We start from the raw sequence: 25,959 nt of genomic DNA, 5'->3' as shown, positions 1-25,959 counted from the left end.
TATTTTCTATTCAACAGGAAATATTAACTCTAGTCTTTGTAGATTTCATGTCCGTCATCCGAAATCTCCCTAACAATGAAAATGTGTGGCATGAGAGCACACTGGCTGGAGACGTGGTTTTCTTTTTGTCTGCCATTGCTGATCGTTCATCATCCTGAAGAAATCGCCGCTCAGATACGATATTCCGTTCAGGAGGAAGTAAAAGCGGGCACTGCGGTTGGAAACCTGGCCAAGGACCTCGGACTGGATGTCGGGAGGCTGCCGGACAGAAATCTCCGTGTGGTGTCGGGAACAAAGCAGGGCCAGTTTCAGGTAAATCCGAAGGATGGCGTTCTGTCCGTCCGGCAGAGATTAGACCGAGAGGACCTGTGCAGGAACACCGTGCCGTGCATCACCAACCTCAAAGTGGTTGTGGAAAACCCTCTGGAGATGCATCAAGTCCTGGTGGAGGTACTCGATGTGAATGATAACCCCCCCAGATTCCTTGACGAGAACTGCACTATGGAAGTGTTCGAATCTGCAATTGTTGGATACAAACTCCAGCTGGAAGGCGCCCAGGATTTAGATGTCGGTTTGAATTCTGTACAAACATATAGGCTGAACCACAACCCTTTTTTTCACCTGGAAACGGAAGATTTCGGCGAGGACGGGAAGGTGCCGGTCCTTGTCTTACAGCGACCTTTGGATAGAGAAAACACGGCGCAACATCACTTGATATTAACAGCTGCGGATGGGGGTAAACCACCAAAAACAGGTACTATAAATATCACTGTTATTATATCTGATGTAAATGATAACCCGCCAGTCTGCGACAAACAGAAATATTCCATTAGTGTGAGAGAGAATGCACCTTTAGGGACATATTTGCTGACAGTGAATGCATCGGACAGAGACGAGGGGCTGAACGGAGAGATTGAATATTCATTACGGAGCAAACTAAGAGGACTCTTAACAGTACCGTTTGACTTGAACAAAAGAACCGGCGAACTGAAAGTTAAAGGAGGGTTAGATTTTGAGGAACGACAAGTCTACGAGATGAAGGTCCTCGCAGCTGACAAAGGCGCGGTGTCACTTTCCACGCAATGCAACGTGGTGGTCCGCGTCCAGGACGTGAACGACAACCGACCAGAAATAGACATCACATCGCTGTCTAGTCGCATACCAGAGGACGCCCCTCTTGGTACAGTGGTGGCGCTAGTGGGGGTCAGTGATCTGGACTCAGGTGTGAACGGACAGGTGGTCTGCAGTGTGCCGGAGGACTTGCCGTTTGACCTCAAGTCATCCCCTGATGGACAATCATATTCTCTTGTCACTAAGGATTATTTGGATAAGGAAAAGATGCACCTGTATGATATTACAATAACTGCCAAGGATTTAGGGACGCCATCTATGTCATCGATCAAGGTGGTTCATGTAGACGTACTAGACGTGAATGACAATAGTCCTTTATTCACTGAAAGTCCGTATACTTTTTATGTGCTGGAAAATAACAAAGCAGGAAAGTCTTTGTTTTCTGTGACTGCCAAAGACGCTGATGGGGAAGAAAATGCAGCCGTGACTTACTCACTCCGACAAAAAAGTACATCCGTGACGACATTTCTAAATATAAACGAGGTCACTGGGATCATTTCAGCGCTAAAAAGTTTCGACTTTGAGACGCTGAAAAGTTTCCAGTTCCAAGTCGCGGCCACGGACGGTGGAAGTCCTCCACTGAGCAGCAACGTGACAGTGAATGTGTTCATTCTGGATCAGAACGACAACGCTCCAGTCATCCTGTATCCAGTCAGCTCCAACGGTTCTGCTGAAGGTGTGGAGGAGATTCCCCGCGATATGAAAGCAGGAGACTTGGTGACTAAAGTCCGAGCCTATGATGCTGATATAGGATATAACGGCTGGTTACTGTTTTCACTGCAGCAAGTCACTGCCCACAGTCTCTTTACTTTGGACCGCTATACGGGCCAGATCAGAACACTTCGCTCCTTCACAGAGACGGACGAGGCTGAGCATGGACTGCTCATACTGGTCAAAGACAACGGCAACGTTTCCCTGTCAGCAACAGCTACTGTGACTGTCAAACTTGTGGAGCCCAAAGAGGCTTTTGCAGCTTCTGATGTCAAACGTGCAGCAGCAAAAGTGGAGGAGGAGGACCACAATGTGACTTTTTACCTCATCATCACTTTGGGCTCGGTGTCGCTGCTTTTTGTCATCAGCATCATCGTGCTGATCGCCATGCAGTGCTCCAAATCCACAGAGTACACTTCCAAATATCTCCAAGACGCTAATTATGATGGGACACTGTGTCACAGCATCCAGTACAGATCAGGAGACAAACGCTACATGCTAGTTGGACCCAGAATGAGTATAGGTTCTACTATAGTCCCGGGCAGCCACGCCAACACTCTGGTGCTCCCTGACAGGAGACACACTTCTTCTGGGGAGGTAAGACTTCATGTTTTTGTTTAAATCATGCATGTCTAAATAAGTGTGTGCCTTTTATTTTGTGACTACAACCACAAGGTCGGTGGTTTGTCGCAAATTCATGCGGACCAGGAATGAAGAGAACTTTATGCCGAAGATTATGAAAACATACTTTTGGAGTTAAGCATTGAATACAGACTGAAAAATAAATCTTGGTTATTCATGTTAAAAATTGCAATGCAAAGACTTAGACTAGATTTACACTTATTAGACTCAGCCTTCCCTTTTATTCCATCCATCCATTTTCTACCGCTTATTCCCTCTCGGGGTGGCGGGGGGCGCTGGCGCCTATCTCAGCTACAATCGGGCGGAAGGCGGGGTACACCCTGGACAAGTCGCCACCTCATCGCAGGGCCAACACAGATAGACAGACAACATTCACACTCACATTCACACACTAGGGACCATTTAGTGTTGCCAATCAACCTATCCCCAGGTGCATGTCTTTGGAAGTGGGAGGAAGCCGGAGTACCCGGAGGGAACCCACGCATTCACGGGGAGAACATGCAAACTCCACACAGAAAGATCCAAAGCCTGGATTTGAACCCAGGACTGCAGGACCTTCGTATTGTGAGGCAGACGCACTAACCCCTCTGTCATTCAAATGTAAACTTTACAGTACAGATAAGAACACAATTCCGTTGCATTAGCTCATGGTAGTGCAGGATAAAATAGCAATTAGGTGCAGATATAAATAAATAGATTCCTGTACATATAAATATATTGCCACTTTTGCATATGCATCCAGGTTTATGGATGTAAGTTACATTGTCTTTATACTCCGGTGAGTTAATCCATTTTTTGGGGGAATTGAGGGTATTATTACGATGTGTTCAAGAGTCTTACAGCCTGAGGGAAGAAGCTGTTACAGAACCTGAAGGTTCTGCTTCGGAGGCTGCGGAACCTTTTTCTAGAGTCCAGCAGTGAAAACAGTCCTTGGTGGGGGTGGGAAGAGTCTCTGCAGATTTTCTGATCCCTGGTCAGGCAGCGGCTTTTTGCGATCTCCTGGATAGGAGGAAGGGGAGTCCTGAAGATGTTTTCCAAAGTCCTCACCACTCTCTTGAGAGACTTCCAGTCTGAGGCACTGCAGGCTCCAGTCCAGACAGAGATGCAGTTGGTCAGTAGCCTCTCTATAGTGCCTCTGTAGAATGTGAGTGCAATATACACTGGAAAACAACCCATAAGTGCACAGCTTTTCAAATCTTTTGAAGATATTGCCCGGATGTATCTTCTTTATTGACATGTTTCAATAGTTTGAATCATTTTCAAAATCTCTGCTGTATGTTACATCTAATTTTAAGACCTACCATAGTAAGTTGGCTACTATGCATGGAAACTTGATTCGCTTAGCGCTGAAGCCTATACTTTTTTGCAGAACAGTTTTGGTGGAAACTTAACCTTCCTCTTGTGTTAGCTTTCTGTTACCATCTCTTATGTTAATGGGTCGGTTTTGACCCATGTCTTAAATCAACTGTAAAATACACTAAAAACAATTATCTATCATCCAATTTGTTTCTCGTCTCTTGGTTACCTCGTTAGGCTTCCTTATCCTTGAAAATATTGGTTTTAATATTTTTGGTGTGGGCCATTGGGCCTTTTTTTTGTCAGTATACCCCTCGGTTTCAATTTTTAAAAATGGTAAAACAAACCTCAAGAGAATCATATAAATTAAAAAAAGGTTGTTGTGTTACCTAACTATTACTAAGGGGTATTAGAACACATCTCTTAAATAAATGTGTTTTATTAATTTTTTCATTTTAAGAATTTTAACTATGGTAACATCTATGGTGTTACGGGTCAATTTCGACCCATATATATTTACTTCAAGAAGAAGGCTAAAAAGTATTTTTTGCAGCAACAGAAATCCAACATCAAACAACCAACAACCAATCAAGCAAATGAAACCAAGAGAAATAGATTACTAGTTACAAAACTAATAAAAAAACAAAATCAGAGTAGCAAAAAGTGACACTTTTAGTGTCCGTCTTTTGTTTGTTTTTGTACAGGATAACAAGGTAAAATGAGAATCCACCAAAGCTCACATGATTGGGCGAGGAGCTGGCTGTCAGTGTGTTCAGTTTTGGCTCTTATCATTGCTTTATCATCTTATTTTTATAACTGGGTCGAAACCGACCCTAACAACACCAAGGGCATAATTTCTACCAGAGCATTTTATAATTTAGTGAAAAAAATTAAAATGTTTTATTTTGTTGACAAAGAGGTTCCTGACAAAGTCAAAAAGCTTTGATGCAAAAAAATAAATGTATGTGGTGTTTTTATGCATTTAAAAACTAAAACGGGTCGGTGCCGACCCTAACACAAGACAAAGGTTAATGAAAAGAGCGAGCAGCGGTGTTGCATTTTGTTTGGTTTTGTTGTTGAAACATATTTATTTGTAAAAACAATTTTAACCTGATTTAGTAAAGGCTTCCGTGTACGAAAACAGATGCAGACCTGAGAGCACACGCAAAGTTGATCTACTAAACGTTGTCAAAATCCGTGGTCTGGATCATGTTGTTTTGTTATTTTCTGTGAGTTTAAAACTCCATTAGTTCCTGTTTTTTGAGCCCCCTTGTTTGTTTCAGTTTCCATGACGACTTATGATTATCACCTGTCTATTGCGTTGGGGTCACACCTGTCTCTATTTAAGAGACTATTATTCAAACCTGTCGTTGCCAGTCAGTCAGTCTGGCGACATCTGCTCATGCCATAGTTTCATGCTCTTTTCTTGCCACAGTAAGTCTTGCCTGTTTTCTTGCGATTCCATAGTTTCATGTTTTACGTTTTTTACCTTAGCTTTCCGCGTACGATAAGCACGCTCGCCTTTGTTTTTTTTTCATTTTTTTCCTTACCCTTTTGAGTTTTTGGAATTACATATGTTCTTACCTGCTAACCTGGTCCAGAAAAGTCAGTTTTTTCAGTAAGTTGGGAAAACCCCCTCGTCATGACAAGCGTGTGCAAAGTGGATTGCGTCTGTTACCTTTGCAGAATAAGGAGTGCAGTCCATTTTGCATCTTTTTCTTCATCAATATGCACAATATATGCTGATCATCAAAGCTCCCACAATACGGACGGCGTGGCGCAGTGGGAGAGTGGCCGTGCGCAACCCGAGGGTCACTGGTTCAAATCCCCCCTAGAACCAACCTCGTCACGTCCGTTGTGTTCTGAGCAAGACACTTCACCCTTGCTCCTGATGGGTGCTGGTTGGCGCCTTGCATGGCAGCTCCCTCCATCAGTGTGTGAATGTGTGTGTGAATGGGTAAATGTGGAAGTAGTGTCAAAGCGCTTTGAGTACCTTGAAGGTAGAAAAGCGCTATACAAGTACAACCCATTTATCATTTATTTATTTAATACTGGGAGGAGAACATGTAAATATAATTATTTAGCACGTGCAATGTGATTTATTAATGCTCATCACTGTTTTGGTAGCACCATTTTTCGTTTTATTTAGCACTTTTCAGATGGACATGCAAACTCACGGTTCCAACACAGGAAGGATCAGTTCTTGCGCTGAAAAAACAGATGATGGCTGGACGATAATCCTCCGTCCTATGTGTGTTTGTGTCAACATTTTTGAAGGCCAGAAATAAATACAAGTATTAGACATGTCGTCCACTCAGCAATTTTATTTTATAATTTTATTTCTGCTGAATGACTTAAGGGACTGATTAAAAAACTAATTCAGGTGATGCCTTCTGGTGTCTGATGCCGGTCATTTTTTAAAATTATTTTTATTTTTTTTTTATTTAGGAAATATATATTACTATAGTATATCTCCAATTTTGCAATCCCACCCAACCAGGTCCAACACCATAACTGCTTTGAAGCAGCTCCTAAGGAGGTAGCCTACTGTTACCACTCTACTCAGGTTATTTTGTATCATGGGAATGTTCCATCTAGTCCTATAATTGAACCAACATGAGAAAACTTACTTCATTGTGCATATGTTTCTGTTGTCGAGATTGTGATTCAGAAAATGTGTTAAAGGTTCTAAATGTGTTCCCCCGGTACAGCACATCGTACACAGGTAGAAGCATGATAATTTTAATGGGCAGAAGATGACCGTCTCCATGGTGTAAGCCCCGTATTCATGCAAAATCCTCATTAAAATAAGGCGGTCTGCCACTTTTCAAATTGCTCATGCAGTGTTAGTAGATTTGACGCAACACCCCCACTCGTAGTGCAAACTATTTTATTTTTGCACGCGCTGTTTAGCATGTGGTGTTGAGATTATAGTGTGTTTTTATGAAGTTTTATTTTAAACTGGATCAACCAGTGTGATACTATATTCACATACTGCTTGGAATAGCCATCAAATTACTGCACTAATAGTAAAATAAAACATGTAATCAGTGGATCTAAAGAAAACAAACAAACTGTAATACAATGGTGTAGATCACACAAAAAAAATGAATACTTAGAAGAAAAATAACTCAAATCACACTACAACATGGAGCCAATAAAAAGTTGTCCTTTGTAGTAATAGTAAAATAAAACATTTAATCAGTGCATCCACAGAAAACAAACAAACTGTAATACAATGGTGTAGATTACACACAAAAAAAATGAATAATTAGAAGAAAAATAACTCAAATCACACTACAACATGGGGCCAATAAAAAGTTGTCCTTTGTAGTAATAGTAAAATAAAACATTTAATCAGTGCATCCACAGAAATCAAACAAACTGTAATACAATGGTGTAGATTACACAAAAAAAAATGAATACTTAGAAGAAAAATAACTCAAATCACACTACAACATGGAGCCAATAAAAAGTTGTCCTTTGTAGTAATAGTAAAATAAAACATTTAATCAGTGCATCTACAGAAAACAAACAAACTGTAATACAATGGTGTAGATTACACAAAAAAAAAAAAGAATAATTAGAAGAAAAATAACTCAAATCACACTACAACATGGAGCCAATAAAAAGTTGTGCTTTGTAGGCCATTTAGAAATAAAATGACCGTTCTAGTTGCTGACCACTAGGTGTCAGTGTAGGCTTAGCAATGATGATGACGTTGTCTACACCGGTCCAGCCCATCATCATGGATGGAATTATTTAGTCTCAGGGCGTGCAAGTCGAGTGCATCGAGTAAAAATTAACAGCAGTGAAAACCCAAAGGGGGAGGTTTTTTTTTTCATTATCTTGATTCATCTAATTTTCGAGAGGAGATAATTGGATCGATAAATTTGCATGAAAGGAGGTAATTTTGGCTGTTTTTACTTCCCAATGATGGAGCACAGAGGACAAAGAAGCCGTGTGGGCTGCTGGTGGGTCGTCGTGATGGTCTTGTTTCTTGGGAGGAGGATTTGGGCCCAGCTTCGATATTCTGTCCCAGAAGAAGTGCAGGTGGGCACCACAGTGGGAAATATTGCTAAGGATTTGGGACTGGATGTTCGCACTTTGGCCGAAAGACGGTTCCGTATTGTATCTGGTCCGAATAATGCATTACTACAGCTTAACCAGAACAATGGGGCTCTTTACGTGAAGAAACAGATAGACAGAGAGGAACTCTGTGAAGGGGCTAAAGTGTGTTTGATAAACCTGAAAATAGTTGTTGAAAATCCCCTGGAAATCCATTACGTTGCCGTGGAGATCACGGACGTCAATGATCACCCATCAAGCTTCCCAGAAGACAAGCAGAGGCTGGAAATATCAGAACATATCCCACCAGGTACCCGTTTTCAAATCCATTCTGCTCGAGACCCTGATGTTGGTGCAAACTCTGTACAATTTTATAAACTGAGCGCAGTGGATCTTTTTGACATTGAAGTGAGGAACAATGAAGAGGACAAGATACCGTTTTTAGTCTTGAAAAAACCTTTGGACAGGGAGCAGAAAGCGGAGCACAATTTAATCTTAACTGCACTGGACGGAGGCAGTCCTCCCAAATCTGGTAGTCTTAATTTAAGCATCATTGTGGTTGATGCCAATGACAACGGGCCTGTGTTTAGTCAAGATGTTTACAGTGTCGCACTTGAAGAAAATGTTCCTATTGGGACTCTCGTAGTGGGAATAAACGCCACAGATATAGACGAAGGGTCCAACAGTGAAATAGTATATTCACTTGGGAAAACACAAAAGAAGAAAGTGCACGACCGATTTGAATTAGACAGCATTACTGGTGAGATCAGAGTGAAGGGAGTGATCGACTTTGAGGATACTGAGATCTACAGGTTAGACGTACAAGCGTCAGATAAAGGCCAACCACCCTGGACATCTGAAGGTAGAGTTGTGATAAAAATAAAGGATGTGAATGACAACAAGCCAGAGATGGAAGTGACGTCACTGCGTAACGTCGTCCCCGAAAATTCAAAGCCTGGCACTGTCATCTCTCTTATTAGCATCACAGACAGAGACTCTGGAGTGAACGGGAAAGTTACTTGTCGTATTGTCGGAGACGTTCCATTTGATTTAACTCCGTCAATCGAGGAGAATATGTACTCTCTTGTCACTAAGGATTTTTTGGACAGGGAGAGCGTGACTAACTATGACATCAAAATCACAGCCAGTGACTGCGGCCGACCGTCACTCACTACTATGATCATATTAAATGTTCAAGTATCAGATATGAATGATAACAGACCGACATTCAGCCACAGTCCGTATGAACTGTACTTAATAGAAAACAACACTCCAGGTGCAACAATATTATGTGTGAGTGCGGGTGATAGTGATCTAGATGAAAATGCAGCAGTTACTTACCACATCGTGCGAGGGGATGGACAGCCAGGTGACATCACGTCATTACTCAACATTCATTCTGAAAATGGACAAATATTCGCGTTAAAAAGTTTTGACTTTGAGACGCTGAAAAGTTTCCAGTTCCAAGTGGTGGCCACGGACGGGGGAAGTCCTCCACTGAGCAGCAACGTGACAGTGAAGGTGTTCATTCTGGATCAGAACGACAACGCTCCAGTCATCCTGTATCCAGTCAGCTCCAACGGTTCTGCTGAAGGTGTGGAGGAGATTCCCCGCAATATGAAAGCAGGAGACTTGGTGACTAAAGTCCGAGCCTATGATGCTGATATAGGATATAACGGCTGGTTACTGTTTTCACTGCAGCAAGTCACTGCCCACAGTCTCTTTACTTTGGACCGCTATACGGGCCAGATCAGAACACTTCGCTCCTTCACAGAGACGGACGAGGCTGAGCATGGACTGCTCATACTGGTCAAAGACAACGGCAACGTTTCCCTGTCAGCAACAGCTACTGTGACTGTCAAACTTGTGGAGCCCAAAGAGGCTTTTGCAGCTTCTGATGTCAAACGTGCAGCAGCAAAAGTGGAGGAGGAGGACCACAATGTGACTTTTTACCTCATCATCACTTTGGGCTCGGTCTCGCTGCTTTTTGTCATCAGCATCATCGTGCTGATCGCCATGCAGTGCTCCAAATCCACAGAGTACACTTCCAAATATCTCCAAGACGCTAATTATGATGGGACACTGTGTCACAGCATCCAGTACAGATCAGGAGACAAACGCTACATGCTAGTTGGACCCAGAATGAGTATAGGTTCTACTATAGTCCCGGGCAGCCACGCCAACACTCTGGTGCTCCCTGACAGGAGACACACTTCTTCTGGGGAGGTAAGAACATTATTTATTTACAATAGTGATTACTTACAACAATTTATTCGTGCACATTTATGACTTCAGTCTATGTGGTCTAACATTGTTTCAGTTTTCAAGAGATATCATGTGTCCACATCTTGCTTATAGCTGAATATAATCATATTGTTGGCTTGAACCCTGCAAATCCATGACTTCCATGGTGCTGAATATGTTTTTTGTTTGCCTTTTTTACTTATTTGCTGCTTGTATACTTCAAAGTAGAAGCCTGAGTGAAGTGAACAATGTACACAGTAGTTGCAGTGATGCATTTGATAGGCCTGATCATGAAATATTATTGAACAAATCGTACAAATATGGAATACGAGGAGTGGGTCAAAAGTTACCTGAAAGACAGAAAATACCTCGTGGAAGTTACCAATAGGAAGTCTGCCTTACATATTAGTAGTTGCTGATTGCCACAAGGATCATTAATCAAACCTAAAAGGTTTCTCATGAATGTATATGATTTTGTTATAGTTTCTGAACTGAAGTGATTGCCTACAACAAGTCATCCGTGCACTTTTATGACTTCAGTCTAATTGGTCTGAAAATGTGTGTTTTCAAGAGATATCATGTGTCCACATCTTGCTGATCGCTGGTTAGAATCATATTGTTGGCTTGAAATTTGCAATTCCATGACTTCCATGCTGCTGAATATGTTTTCTTGTTTGCTCTGTTTTCTTTTTCTGCTGCTTGTATGCTTTAAAGTAGAAGCCTGGGTATGTGTTTGAAACGCTTCATCATGAAATTTTAATGGACATATTGTGCAAATATAAAATAGGAGGAGTGGCACATGAGTGGTTAAAAGTTAGCTAAAAGATAGAAAACAGTTTGTGGAAGTTAACAATTGATAATATGCCTTACATATTATTAGTTGCGGAGTGCCACAAGGTTTGATATCAGACCTACATGGTTCGTCATCTATATATATGATATTGTTATGGTTTTTTGACCTGTGTAATTTTTTTTTATTTGCGGACAATACAACCCTAAATATTCAGGAAAAAATATTGAAGATGTGTTCAATGTAGTAGAAAATAAATTTATCAAATTCAAAAGATTGTTTGATGTTAATATATTGTCCTTTAATACGGGTAAAACTAACTTTTGGATTTTGTTTTAGGGCTTTTGACTGTGTAAAAATGTAAAAACCTTATTATTGTTGCGATCCGTTGCTCGGATCTCTACATATTATTGTTTACTGTTCCATTTTTATGTCACTCCCCGTCGTTCCACCTGCTTAGTTCCTGTTTAGTCTGTTTCCATGGTTTCTTATTAGTTTTAGCTGCTACTCTCGGTTCCTGCACACCTGTCTTTACAAATCACCTTCCTTATTTAAGCTGGCCCCTTTTGTTAGTTCATTGTCGGATCTCAGTTTGCTTTCACGCAACTGCTGATGACTTCTCTTTCATGCTCTATCTATCTAGCTTTCACGCTAAGCTTTATTTTATTCCTAGCTTTCGTGCTAGTTATTGTGTTTTTCCCTTTTTGTGCCTTCGTGCCAAGTATCGTGTTTCTGTTCTTATTCCTAGACTTCATGCTATCGCCATTTGTTTACCTGTTTCTATTAGCACCAGTGCTTTTGTTCTCGCCCGTTTTTGATTTTAATACATCTCTTAGTTCCTACCTCTTGCTGTGTTTTTGCTGAAGCATCTACGGAGGACCGAATCCGGCAACAATATGCCACACAAGCCTCACAAGTATTATATCTATTATATTTTTTAAAGGCTTATAAATCTATAAGTTTAGTTTATTTTTATTTAGGTGTTTCCAATATTGGCCGAATTGTTCTTGCATTATCTTTTCATTTTTTCTCTTTTTGATCACTATTCTACTATCTCATGCTTGATGAACTTATAAGCATACCAGTCTAGAATAAGGCATCAGACATACAGGTAGATTTTTTTGTACAATCTAGTCAATAATTATGTTGTACAACAGCACATGCGCACATGCAAGTGGGTAGAGCTGCTTTAACTGTCTCATAATAGTAGTTGTAGTAATAATAATTAATACTAATGAATCAATAAAAATAAATACGATAGTAAAAATAATAATTTTAGAAAGATATGATTGATAAGAATATGCACATTTTTTGGAATGTTGTTTAAAAACTTTAAATGTTTTCCTTTAAAAATTGGGTATTTATCTTCTGTCTATACCTATCGTTAAACTCTCTTGATCTATAATCATTTAATGACACTTAGTTGTTTAAGTTTGTAACTCACTAACATATACGGCTTAAAATCTGCACTAATAACAAAAATTAGTCAGATTGCAGACACATATCAAGGTGCATTGTGGAACATGTAGTTTATTGTCAGTGTGTGCGTTAAGATGGCTTGTAAGGAAACCTGTTACATTTGGAACTGTAAACAGTGATTTATGAAGTGGTTCATAAATGTGGACTTTGACACAATTATTATTGGGAATATTTTTAACCAATCTTTTAGTAGATACATTAGGATGTGTTTTTGGGATGCTGTAATTATTAGCAGTTTCTCAGCTGCAGTCTGTCCTCCACTGGGTGTCAGTGTTACATTAAAAACCAAGACCACACGCTGTCCCTCCCATCTAAATCCTTTGTTTGATGCTGACACAAACGCAGCCTGCATTAGTCGTCAACGTTACATTGTGTTGGACACTCACGCACGCCGCAGCAATGCCTTGGATTTAAACATTTATATCAACCTCTGGATTTTGTGGATGCATGTTGATGATCAGCGATGGGGGTCTGTGTTCTTTTTCATTTTGCTCTGCTTCTGCTGCTGGCCATTCAGGCTTTTGGAGAAATTCGCTACTCTATTCCAGAGGAGGTAAAACACGGCACTATTGTTGGGAACGTTGCCAAGGACCTGGGCCTTGATGTCAGCTCTCTTGTGGATCGACGGTTCCGAGTGGTTTCAGAATCCAAAGAGGCCTTCTTTGAGGTAAACCAGCACAATGGGGCTTTGCATGTGAACAAGAGAATAGACAGAGATGAGTCCTGTCGGGGCAGCGGCGCCTGCCTTGTTGAGCTCAAAGTCATCGTGGAAAACCCTTTGGAAATACATTATGTAGTTGTAGAAATCACCGACGTCAACGACCACTCTCCTACTTTTATTGAAAAAGAGCAAACGTTTGAAATAGCAGAGAACACACTGCCGGGGATGAGATTCCAGCTGCATGCAGCACACGATCCTGACGCAGGGATGAACTCCATACACGCATACACTCTGACAGCAAATGAACATTTTGAAATAGATCTACGCCAGAGCGATGAAGATAAAGTTCCCTTTTTGGTGCTAAAGAAATCTCTGGACCGGGAACAAAAGGACAAACACTGGCTGCTGGTCACAGCGGTGGATGGAGGTAAACCTCCACGATCAGGCTCTCTAAATGTGTCCATTATTGTCCTCGACAATAATGATAATCGACCAACATTTAGTCAAGAAATATATCAAATTACTGTTGCAGAAAATGTTCAAATTGGCACTTCAATATTTAAAATGAACGCAACAGATCCAGATGAAGGCACTAATGGAGAAATTGATTATAGCCTTGCAAAAACATTAAAGAAAAATGTGTATGATGTTTTTGAATTACATAAATCATCTGGAATTATTAGAGTTAAAGGAATAATTGACTATGAAGAAAATGATATTTATAAACTTGACATCAAGGCATCAGATAGAGACACACCTCCACTGACAGGTGAGTGTCAAGTCATTATAAAGATAAGAGACATTAATGATAATCCACCAACAATAGAAGTAACATCATTGTCTAATAAAGTACCTGAAGACTCTAAGCCTGGTACAGTTATTTCCCTCATTAGTGTGAAGGATGAAGACTCAGGTGTGAATGGTAAAATTATTTCCACAATCTTAAATAATGTCCCTTTTGAATTAAAGCCTTCCTACAAGGAGAACATATATTCAGTTGTCACTAAAGAATATTTAGACAGAGAGGAGGTGTCACATTATGAAATCACGATACAAGCAACTGACTGTGGTGAGCCTCCTTTATCAACGTTTAAAACTCTCAGCATTCAGATATCAGATGTTAATGATAACAGTCCACACTTTGAAAAGAACCCGCTCGAGTTCTACTTGATTGAGAATAATGTGGCTGGTAATTCCATTTTTTCTGTAAGTGCCACAGACAAAGATCTGAATGACAATGCAGCTATTTCTTATCACATTGTGAGAGAGGGCCGTCACAATGACATCATGTCTCTCCTCAACATTAATTCTGAAAATGGACAAATATCAGCACTAAAAAGTTTTGACTTTGAGATGCTGAAAAGTTTCCAGTTCCAAGTCGTGGCCACAGACGGTGGAAGTCCTCCACTGAGCAGCAACGTGACAGTGAAGGTGTTCATTCTGGATCAGAACGACAACGCTCCAGTCATCCTGTATCCAGTCAGCTCCAACGGTTCTGCTGAAGGTGTGGAGGAGATTCCCCGCAATATGAAAGCAGGAGACTTGGTGACTAAAGTCCGAGCCTATGATGCTGATATAGGATATAACAGCTGGTTACTGTTTTCACTGCAGCAAGTCACTGCCCACAGTCTCTTTACTTTGGACCGCTATACGGGCCAGATCAGAACACTTCGCTCCTTCACAGAGACGGACGAGGCTGAGCATGGACTGCTCATACTGGTCAAAGACAACGGCAACGTTTCCCTGTCAGCAACAGCTACTGTGACTGTCAAACTTGTGGAGCCCAAAGAGGCTTTTGCAGCTTCTGATGTCAAACGTGCAGCAGCAAAAGTGGAGGAGGAGGACCACAATGTGACTTTTTACCTCATCATCACTTTGGGCTCGGTCTCGCTGCTTTTTGTCATCAGCATCATCGTGCTGATCGCCATGCAGTGCTCCAAATCCACAGAGTACACTTCCAAATATCTCCAAGACGCTAATTATGATGGGACACTGTGTCACAGCATCCAGTACAGATCAGGAGACAAACGCTACATGCTAGTTGGACCCAGAATGAGTATAGGTTCTACTATAGTCCCGGGCAGCCACGCCAACACTCTGGTGCTCCCTGACAGGAGACACACTTCTTCTGGGGAGGTAAGACGGACATTTTTTTTTGAATAATTATTGCTTACAGCTAGTCATCCATGCACTTTTATGACTTCAGTCTATGTGGTCTGAATTAGTGTGTTTTCAAGATATCATGTTTCAGCATCTTGCTGATAGCTGGATAGAATCAAATTGTTGGCTTGAACTTTACAATTCCATGACTTCCATTGTGCTGAATATGTTGTTTTGTTTGCTCTTCGTTCTCTTTTACTGCTTGTATGTTTCAAAATGGAAGCCTGGGTGGAATGAAGAATGTATACAATAGTTGCAGTGATGTGTTTGATTGGCTTGATCATGAAATATTTTTGGACAATTGTACAAATATGGAATACAAGGAGTGGCTCATGAGTGAGTCAAGACTTACCTGCAAGACCTACAAACAGTTTGTGGAAGTTACCAATAGGAAATCTACCTTACATATGATTAGTTATTGAGTGTCACAAGGATCGTTAATCCAACCTACAAGGTTTCTCATGAATGTACGTGATTTATTTTACAGTTTCCGAAATGTTTAAATGTATTTTATTTGCAGATAACACAACCCTATTTTATTCAGGAAAAAAAATGAATTGGAGATTTGTTAGATATACTTGAAACATAATTTATCAAATTGAAAATATTTTTTGATGTTAATAGATTGTCCTTGAATACGGGTAACTCTAATTTTAGATATTTTTTTTTTTTGTAGTGCTTTGGACTGTGTAAACATTTAGGAATATTGTCATGTTTATTATATTTTTATAGGGCTTAATCTTTCTGTTTAATTGCATCATAATTAGGTGTTTCCACTATTGGCCAAATTGGCCTGACATTGTATTTCATTTTTCTCTATTTGATCACTATTCTAATATCTCATGCTTACTAAAATAATGAGCATACTAGTCTAGAAAAGGCATCACTCATACCGGTAGATTTTTTTGTACCGTAAATTTGATAATTATGTTGTACAACAGCACAGGCATACATGCAAGTGGGTAGAGCTGGTTTAAATATATCATATTAGTAACAGTAGTTAGAATTATTCAAACAATAAAATTAAATGGTAAAGATAATGATTGTAGAAAATTTTAATTGATGAGCATATGCACTTTGTTTTTATTATTTTATTTTAAAACTGTAAATGTTTTCCTTTAACAATACATATTTATGATCTTCCTGTATCTGTTGTAAAACTGTCCTGAACTACAATTTTTAGTGACACTTTTTGTTGTTTAAGTTTATTTTTTACAAAAATATACAGCTTTGAATCTGTAGTCATAACTTAAAAAGTATTAAGGTGGCAGACAGATATCGAGGTACATTGTGGAACATATAGTTTATTGTCATTGTGTACTTTAAGCTGGCATGTACTTATTTTAAAGGAAATAAGTTATATTTGCAACAGTACGCAGTGATTGATGAAGTGGTTCAATTAAGTAGATGTTGACATGTTTGTAATTAGGCATTTTTTAAAACAGTCTTTGAGTAGATACCTTAGGATATGTTGTTTTTTATTTATGTTGTAATTATTAGCAGCTCATGAGCTTCAGATTGTCGTCCACTGGGTGTCAGTGTTACATTAAAAACCAAGACCACACGCTGTCCCTCCCATCTAAATCCTTTGTTTGATGCTGACACAAACGCAGCCTGCATTAGTCGTCAACGTTACATTGTGTTGGACACTCACGCACGCCGCAGCAATGCCTTGGATTTAAACATTAATTGCAAGCCTTGGATTTTGTGGATTTGGATGTTGATGATCAGCGATGGGGGTCTGTGTTCTTTTTCATTTTGCTCTGCTTCTGCTGCTGGCCATTCAGGCTTTTGCAGAAATTCGCTACTCGATTCCTGAGGAGTTAAAACACGGCACTATTGTTGGGAACGTTGCCAAGGACCTGGGCCTTGATGTCAGCTCTCTTGTCGATCGACGGTTCCGAGTGGTTTCAGAATCCAAAGAGGCCTTCTTTGAGGTAAACCAGCACAATGGGGCTTTGCATGTGAACAAGAGAATAGACAGAGATGAGTCCTGTCGGGGCAGCGGCGCCTGCCTTGTTGAGCTCAAAGTCATCGTGGAAAACCCTTTGGAAATACATTATGTCGTTGTAGAAATCACCGACGTCAACGACCACTCTCCTACTTTTATTCAAAAAGAGCAAACGTTTGTAATAGCAGAGCACACACTGCCGGGGAAGAGATTCCAGCTGCATGCAGCACATGATCCTGACGCAGGGATGAACTCCATACACGCATACACTCTGACAGCAAATGAACATTTTGAAATTGATCTCCGCCAAATCGATGAAGACAAAGTTCCGTTTTTGGTGCTAAAGAAATCTCTGGACCGGGAACAAAAGGACAAACACTGGCTGCTGGTCACAGCGGTGGATGGAGGTAAACCTCCACGATCAGGATCTTTAAATGTGTCCATTATTGTCCTCGACATTAATGATAATATTCCAATATTTAGTCAAGAAATATATCAAATTATAATCGCTGAAAATGTTCAAATTGGCTCTTCAATATTTAAAATGAACGCAACTGATCCAGATGAAGGCACTAATGGAGAAATTGAATATAGCCTTGCAAAAACATTAAAGAACAATGTGTATACTGTTTTTGAATTAGATGAATCATCTGGAATTATTAAAGTAAAAGGAATAATTGACTATGAAAATAATGATATTTACAAGCTTGACATTGAGGCATCAGATAAAGGAATACCTCCACTGACAGGTGAGTGTCGAGTTGTTATAAAGATAAGAGACATTAATGATAATCCACCAACAATAGAAGTGACATCATTGTCTAATAAAGTACCTGAAGACTCTAAGCCTGGTACAGTTATTTCCCTCATTAGTGTGAAGGATGAAGACTCAGGTGTGAATGGTAAAATTATTTCCACCATCATAAATGATGTCCCTTTTGAATTAAAGCCTTCCTACAAGGAGAACATATATTCAGTTGTCACTAAAGAATATTTAGACAGAGAGGAGGTGTCACATTATGAAATCACGATACAAGCAACTGACTGTGGTGAGCCTCCTTTATCAACGTTTAAAACTATCAGCATTCAAATATCAGATGTTAATGATAACAGTCCACACTTTGAAAAGAACCCGCTCGAGTTCTACTTGATTGAGAATAATGTGGCTGGTAATTCCATTTTTTCTGTAAGTGCCACAGACAAAGATCTGAATGACAATGCAGCTATTTCTTATCACATTGTGAGAGAGGGCCGTCACAATGACATCATGTCTTTCCTCAACATTAACTCTGAAAATGGACAAATCTCAGCTCTAAAAAGTTTTGATTTTGAGACGCTGAAAAGTTTCCAGTTCCAAGTGGTGGCCACGGACGGTGGAAGTCCTCCACTGAGCAGCAACGTGACAGTGAAGGTGTTCATTCTGGATCAGAACGACAACGCTCCAGTCATCCTGTATCCAGTCAGCTCCAACGGTTCTGCTGAAGGTGTGGAGGAGATTCCCCGCAATATGAAAGCAGGAGACTTGGTGACTAAAGTCCGAGCCTATGATGCTGATATAGGATATAACGGCTGGTTACTGTTTTCACTGCAGCAAGTCACTGCCCACAGTCTCTTTACTTTGGACCGCTATACGGGCCAGATCAGAACACTTCGCTCCTTCACAGAGACGGACGAGGCTGAGCATGGACTGCTCATACTGGTCAAAGACAACGGCAACGTTTCCCTGTCAGCAACAGCTACTGTGACTGTCAAACTTGTGGAGCCCAAAGAGGCTTTTGCAGCTTCTGATGTCAAACGTGCAGCAGCAAAAGTGGAGGAGGAGGACCACAATGTGACTTTTTACCTCATCATCACTTTGGGCTCGGTCTCGCTGCTTTTTGTCATCAGCATCATCGTGCTGATCGCCATGCAGTGCTCCAAATCCACAGAGTACACTTCCAAATATCTCCAAGACGCTAATTATGATGGGACACTGTGTCACAGCATCCAGTACAGATCAGGAGACAAACGCTACATGCTAGTTGGACCCAGAATGAGTATAGGTTCTACTATAGTCCCGGGCAGCCACGCCAACACTCTGGTGCTCCCTGACAGGAGACACACTTCTTCTGGGGAGGTAAGAACATTATTTATTTACAATAGTGATTACTTACAACAATTTATTCGTGCACATTTATGACTTCAGTCTATGTGGTCTAAAATTGTTTCTGTTTTCAAGAGATATCATGTGTCCACATCTTTCTTATAGCTGAATATAATCATATTGTTGGTTTCAACTTTAGAAACTCCATGACTTCCATGGTGCTGAATGTGTTTTTTGTTTGCCTTTTGTACTTATTTGCTGCTTGTATACTTCAAAGTAGAAGACTGAGTGAAGTGAACAATGTACACAGTAGTTGCAGTGATGCATTTGATAGGCCTGATCATAAAATATTACTGGACAAATTGTACAAATATGGAATACGAGGAGTGAGTCAAAAGTTACCTGAAAGACAGAAAATACCTCGTGGAAGTTACCAATAGGAAGTCTGCCTTACATATTAGTAGTTGCTGATTGCCACAAGGATCATTAATCGAACTTACAAGGTTTCTCATGAATGTACATGATTTTGTTATAGTTTCTGAACTGAAATGATTGCCTACAACAAGTCATCCGTGCACTTTTATGACTTCAGTCTAATTGGTCTGAAAATGTGTGTTTTCAAGAGATATCATGTGTCCACATCTTGCTGATAGCTGGTTAGAATCATATTGTTGGCTTGAAATTTGTAATTCCATGACTTCCATGGTGCTGAATATGTTTTCTTGTTTGCTCTTTTTTCTTTTTTTGCTGCTTGTATGCTTTAAAGTAGAAGCCTGGGTATGTGTTTGATACGCTTCATCATGAAATTTTAATGGACATATTGTGCAAATATAAAATAGGAGGAGTGGCACATGAGTGGTTAAAAGTTAGCTAAAAGATAGAAAACAGTTTGTGGAAGTTAACAATTGATAATATGCCTTACATATTATTAGTTGTGGAGTGCCACAAGGTTTGATATCAGACCTACATGGTTCGTCATCTATATATATGATATTGTTATGGTTTTTTGACCTGTGTAAATTTTTTTTTATTTGCGGACAACACAACCCTAAATATTCAGGAAAAAATATTGAAGATGTGTTCAATGTAGTAGAAAATAAATTTATCAAATTCAAAAGATTGTTTGATGTTAATATATTGTCCTTTAATACGGGTAAAACTAACTTTTGGATTTTTTTTTAGGGCTTTTCACTGTGTAAAAATGTAAAAACCTTATTATTGTTGCGATCAGCTGCTCGGATCTCTTCATATTATTGTTTACTGTTCCATGTTTATGTCACTCCCCGTCGTTCTACCTGCTTAGTTCCTGTTTAGTCTGTTTCCATGGTTTCTTATTAGTTTCAGCTGCTACTCTCGGTTCCTGCACACCTGTCTTTACTAATCACCTTCCTTATTTAAGCTGGCCCCTTTTGTTAGTTCATTGTCGGATCTTAGTTTGCTTTCACGCAACTGCTGATGACTTCTCTTTCATGCTCTATCTCTCTAGCTTTCACGCTAAGCTTTATTTTATTCCTAGCTTTCGTGCTAGTTATTGTGTTTTTCCCTTTTTGTGCCTTCGTGCCAAGTATCGTGTTTCTGTTCTTATTCCTAGACTCCATGCTAGCGCCATTTGTTTACCTGTTTCTATTAGCACTAGTGTTTTTGTTCTAGCCCGTTTTTGATTTTAATAAATCTCTTAGTTCCTACATTTTGCTGTGTTCTGGCTGAAGCATCTACGGAGGACCGAATCCGGCAACAATATGCCACACAACCTCACAAGTATTATATCTATTATATTTTTGAAAGGCTTATTAATCTCTATGTTTAATTGATTTTTATTTAAGTGTTTGCAATAATGGCCAAATTGTTCTTGCATTATCTTTTCATTTTTTCTCTTTTTGATTACTATTCTACTATCTCATGCTTGATGAATTTATAAGAATACCAGTCTAGAATAAGGCATCAGACATACAGGTAGATTTTTTTGTACAATCTAGTCAATAATTATGTTGTACAACAGCACATGCGCACATGCAAGTGGGTAGAGCTGCTTTAACTGTCTCATATTAGTAGTTGTAGTAATAATAATTAATAACATTAAATCAATAAAAATAAAAACGATAGTAAAAATAATAATTTTAGAAAGATATGATTGATAAGAATATGCACATTTTTTGGAATGTTGTTTAAAAACTTTAAATGTTTTCCTTTAAAAATTGGGTATTTATCTTCTGTCTATACCTATCTTTAAACTCTCTTGATCTATAATCATTTAATGACACTTAGTTGTTTACGTTTGTAACTCACTAACATATACGAGTTAAAATCTGAACTAATAACAAAAATTAGTCAGATTGCAGACACATATGAAGGTGCATTGTGGAACATGTAGTTTATTGTCAGTGTGTGCTTTAAGATGGCTTGTAAGGAAACCTGTTACATTTGGAACTGTAAACAGTGATTTATGAAGTGGTTCATAAATGTGGACTTTGACACATTTATTATTGGGAATATTTTGAACCAATCTTTTAGTAGATACATTAGGATGTGTTTTTGGGATGCTGTAATTATTAGCAGTTTCTCAGCTGCAGTCTGTCCTCCACTGGGTGTCAGTGTTACATTAAAAACCAAGACCACACGCTGTCCCTCCCATCTAAATCCTTTGTTTGATGCTGACACAAACGCAGCCTGCATTAGTCGTCAACGTTACATTGTGTTGGACACTCACGCACGCCGCAGCAATTCCTTGGATTTAAACATTTATATCAACCTCTGGATTTTGTGGATGCATGTTGATGATCAGCGATGGGGGTCTGTGTTCTTTTTCATTTTGCTCTGCTTCTGCTGCTGGCCATTCAGGCTTTTGCAGAAATTCGCTACTCGATTCCAGAGGAGGTAAAACACGGCACTATTGTTGGGAACGTTGCCAAGGACCTGGGCCTTGATGTCAGCTCTCTTGTCGATCGACGGTTCCGAGTGGTTTCAGAATCCAAGGAGGCCTTCTTTGAGGTAAACCAGCACAATGGGGCTTTGCATGTGAACAAGAGAATAGACAGAGATGAGTCCTGTCGGGGCAGCGGCGCCTGCCTTGTTGAGCTCAAAGTCATTGTGGAAAACCCTTTGGAAATACATTATGTAGTTGTAGAAATCACCGACGTCAACGACCACTCTCCTACTTTTATTGAAAAAGAGCAAACGTTTAAAATCGCAGAGCACACGCTGCCGGGGATGAGATTCCAGCTGCATGCAGCACATGATCCTGACGCAGGGATGAACTCCATACACGCATACACTCTGACAGCAAATGAACATTTTGAAATTGATCTACGCCAAAGCGAAGAAGATAAAGTTCCGTTTTTGGTCCTGAAGAAATCTCTGGACCGGGAACAAAAGGACAAACACTGGCTGCTGGTCACAGCGGTGGATGGAGGTAAACCTCCACGATCAGGCTCTTTAAATGTGTCCATTATTGTCCTCGACATTAATGACAATAGACCCATTTTTAGTCAAGAAATATATCAAATTATTGTTGCAGAAAATGTTCAAATTGGCACTTCAATATTTAAAATGAACGCGACGGATCCAGATGAAGGCACTAATGGAGAAATTGAATATAGCCTTGCAAAAACGTTAAAGAAAAATGTGTATAATGTATTTGATTTAGATACATCATCTGGAATTATTAGAGTTAAAGGAATACTTGACTATGAAAATAGTAATATTTATAAACTGGACATTGAGGCATTAGATAAAGCAATACCTCCACTGACAGGTGTTTGTGAAGTCATTATAAAGATAAGAGACATTAATGATAATCCACCAACAATAGAAGTAACATCATTGTCTAATAAAGTACCTGAAGACTCTAAGCCTGGTACAGTTATTTCCCTCATTAGTGTGAAGGATGAAGACTCAGGTGTGAATGGTAAAATAATTTCCACCATCACAAATGATGTCCCTTTTGAATTAAAACCTTCCTACAAGGAGAACATATATTCAGTTGTCACTAAAGAATATTTAGACAGAGAGGAGGTGTCACATTATGAAATCACGATACAAGCAACTGACTATGGTGAGCCTCCTTTATCAACGTTTAAAACTCTCAGCTTTCAGATATCAGATGTTAATGATAACAGTCCACACTTTGAAAAGAACCCGCTCGAGTTCTACTTGATTGAGAATAATGTGGCTGGTAATTCCATTTTTTCTGTAAGTGCCACAGACAAAGATCTGAATGACAATGCAGCTATTTCTTATCACATTGTGAGAGAGGGCCGTCACAATGACATCATGTCTTTCCTGAATATTAATTCTGAAAATGGACAAATATCGGCTCTAAAAAGTTTTGACTTTGAGACGCTGAAAAGTTTCCAGTTCCAAGTGGTGGCCACGGACGGTGGAAGTCCTCCACTGAGCAGCAACGTGACAGTGAAGGTGTTCATTCTGGATCAGAACGACAACGCTCCAGTCATCCTGTATCCAGTCAGCTCCAACGGTTCTGCTGAAGGTGTGGAGGAGATTCCCCGCAATATGAAAGCAGGAGACTTGGTGACTAAAGTCCGAGCCTATGATGCTGATATAGGATATAACGGCTGGTTACTGTTTTCACTGCAGCAAGTCACTGCCCACAGTCTCTTTACTTTGGACCGCTATACGGGCCAGATCAGAACACTTCGCTCCTTCACAGAGACGGACGAGGCTGAGCATGGACTGCTCATACTGGTCAAAGACAACGGCAACGTTTCCCTGTCAGCAACAGCTACTGTGACTGTCAAACTTGTGGAGCCCAAAGAGGCTTTTGCAGCTTCTGATGTCAAACGTGCAGCAGCAAAAGTGGAGGAGGAGGACCACAATGTGACTTTTTACCTCATCATCACTTTGGGCTCGGTCTCGCTGCTTTTTGTCATCAGCATCATCGTGCTGATCGCCATGCAGTGCTCCAAATCCACAGAGTACACTTCCAAATATCTCCAAGACGCTAATTATGATGGGACACTGTGTCACAGCATCCAGTACAGATCAGGAGACAAACGCTACATGCTAGTTGGACCCAGAATGAGTATAGGTTCTACTATAGTCCCGGGCAGCCACGCCAACACTCTGGTGCTCCCTGACAGGAGACACACTTCTTCTGGGGAGGTAAGAACGTTATTTATTTCCAATAGTGATTACTTACAACAATTTATTTGTGCACTTTTCTGACTTCAGTCTATGTGGTCTGAATTAGTGTGTTTTCAAGATATCATGTTTCAGCATTCTGTTGATAACTGGTTAGAATCATATTGTTGGCTTGAACTTTGCAATTCCATGACTTCCATGGTGCTGAATATGTTGTTTTGTTTGCTCTTCATTCTCTTTTACTGCTTGTATGTTTCAAAATAGAAGCCTGGGTGAAATGAAGAATGTATACAGTAGTTGCAGTGATGTGTTTGATTGGCTTGATCATGAAATATTTTTGGACAAATTGTACAAATATGGAATACAAGGAGTGGCTCATGAGTGGGTCAAGACTTACCTGCAAGACCTAAAAATAGTTTGTGGAAGTTACCAATAGGAAATCTACCTTACATATTATTAGTTGTTGAGTGCCACAAGGATCGTGAATCAAACCTAAACGGTTTCTCATGAATGTATATGATTTTGTTATAGTTTCCGAACTGTTTGAATTTATTTTATTTGCGGATAAAACAACCCTGTTTTAATGATGAAAAAAACTATTGAAGATGTGTTATATGTAGTTGAAAACTAATTTATCAAATTCAAACGATTGTTTAATGTTAATAGATTGTCCTTGAATTCTTGTAACTCTATTTTTAGATTTTTTTGTAGTGCTTTGAACTGTGTAAAAATGTAGGTATCTTATCATAATTATTATATTTTTAAAGGGCTTAATCTCTCTGTTTAATTGCATTATAATTAGGTGTTTCCACTATTGGCCAAATTGGCCTGGCATTGTATTTACATTTTTCTCTATTGATTACTATTCTAATATATCATGTTTGATAAACTAATGAGCATACTAGTATAGAAAAAGCATCACACATACAGGTATAATTTTTTGTGCCATAAATTTGATAATTAAGTTGTAAAACAGCAGAGGCATACATGCAAGGGGGTAAAGCTGGTTTAAATAACTCATATTAGTAATAGTAAAAAGATTTACTAAAGAAAATTAAAATTAAATGGTACAGATAATGATTTTAGAAAATTATGATTGATGAGCATATGCACTTTGTTTGTTATTTTTCTTTTAGAACAGTAAATGTTTTCCTTTAACAATACATATTTATGATCTTTCTGTATCTGTTGTTGAATTGTCTTGAACTACAATTTTTAGTGACACTTTTTGTTTTATAAGTTTGTTTTTTACAAAAATCAATCACTTTGAATCATCTGCAGTCATAACTTAAAATGCTATTCAGGTGGCAGACAGATATCGAGGTACATTGTGGAACATGTAGTTTATTTTCAGTTTGTGCTTTAAGCTGGCTTGTAATTATTTTAAAGGGAATAAGTTATATTTGCAACAGTACACAGTGATTGATGAAGTGGTTCAATTAAGTAGATGTTGACATGTTTGTAATTGGGCATTTTTTTAAACAGTCTTTAAGTAGATACATTAGGATGTGTTGTTTTTTATTTATGTTGTAATTATTAGCAGCTCATGAGCTTCAGATTGTCCTCCACTGGGTGTCAGTGTTACATTAAAAACCAAGACCACACGCTGTCCCTCCCATCTAAATCCTTTGTTTGATGCTGACACA

General features: G+C 39.5%; 1 protein-coding gene across 1 annotated transcript; it reads left to right on the top strand.

Annotated features, from left to right (window-relative positions):
- LOC133552454 (protocadherin-23-like) lies at positions 1-25,949 on the top strand. Its single transcript, XM_061899649.1, is given in 7 exon segments — positions 1-2,517; positions 7,942-10,074; positions 10,633-10,696; positions 12,823-15,174; positions 16,914-19,274; positions 21,999-24,334; positions 25,893-25,949. Coding segments are annotated over 7 exon segments (11,745 nt in total). The 5' UTR covers positions 1-75.
- Positions 25,950-25,959: the final 10 nt, after the last annotated feature.

The sequence above is a fragment of the Nerophis ophidion genome, linkage group LG05, assembly GCF_033978795.1.
Source record: "Nerophis ophidion isolate RoL-2023_Sa linkage group LG05, RoL_Noph_v1.0, whole genome shotgun sequence".
Lineage (NCBI taxonomy): Eukaryota > Metazoa > Chordata > Actinopteri > Syngnathiformes > Syngnathidae > Nerophis > Nerophis ophidion.
The sequence above is the reverse complement of the archived record's forward strand: the minus strand, read 5'-3'. Positions and strand labels throughout refer to the sequence as shown.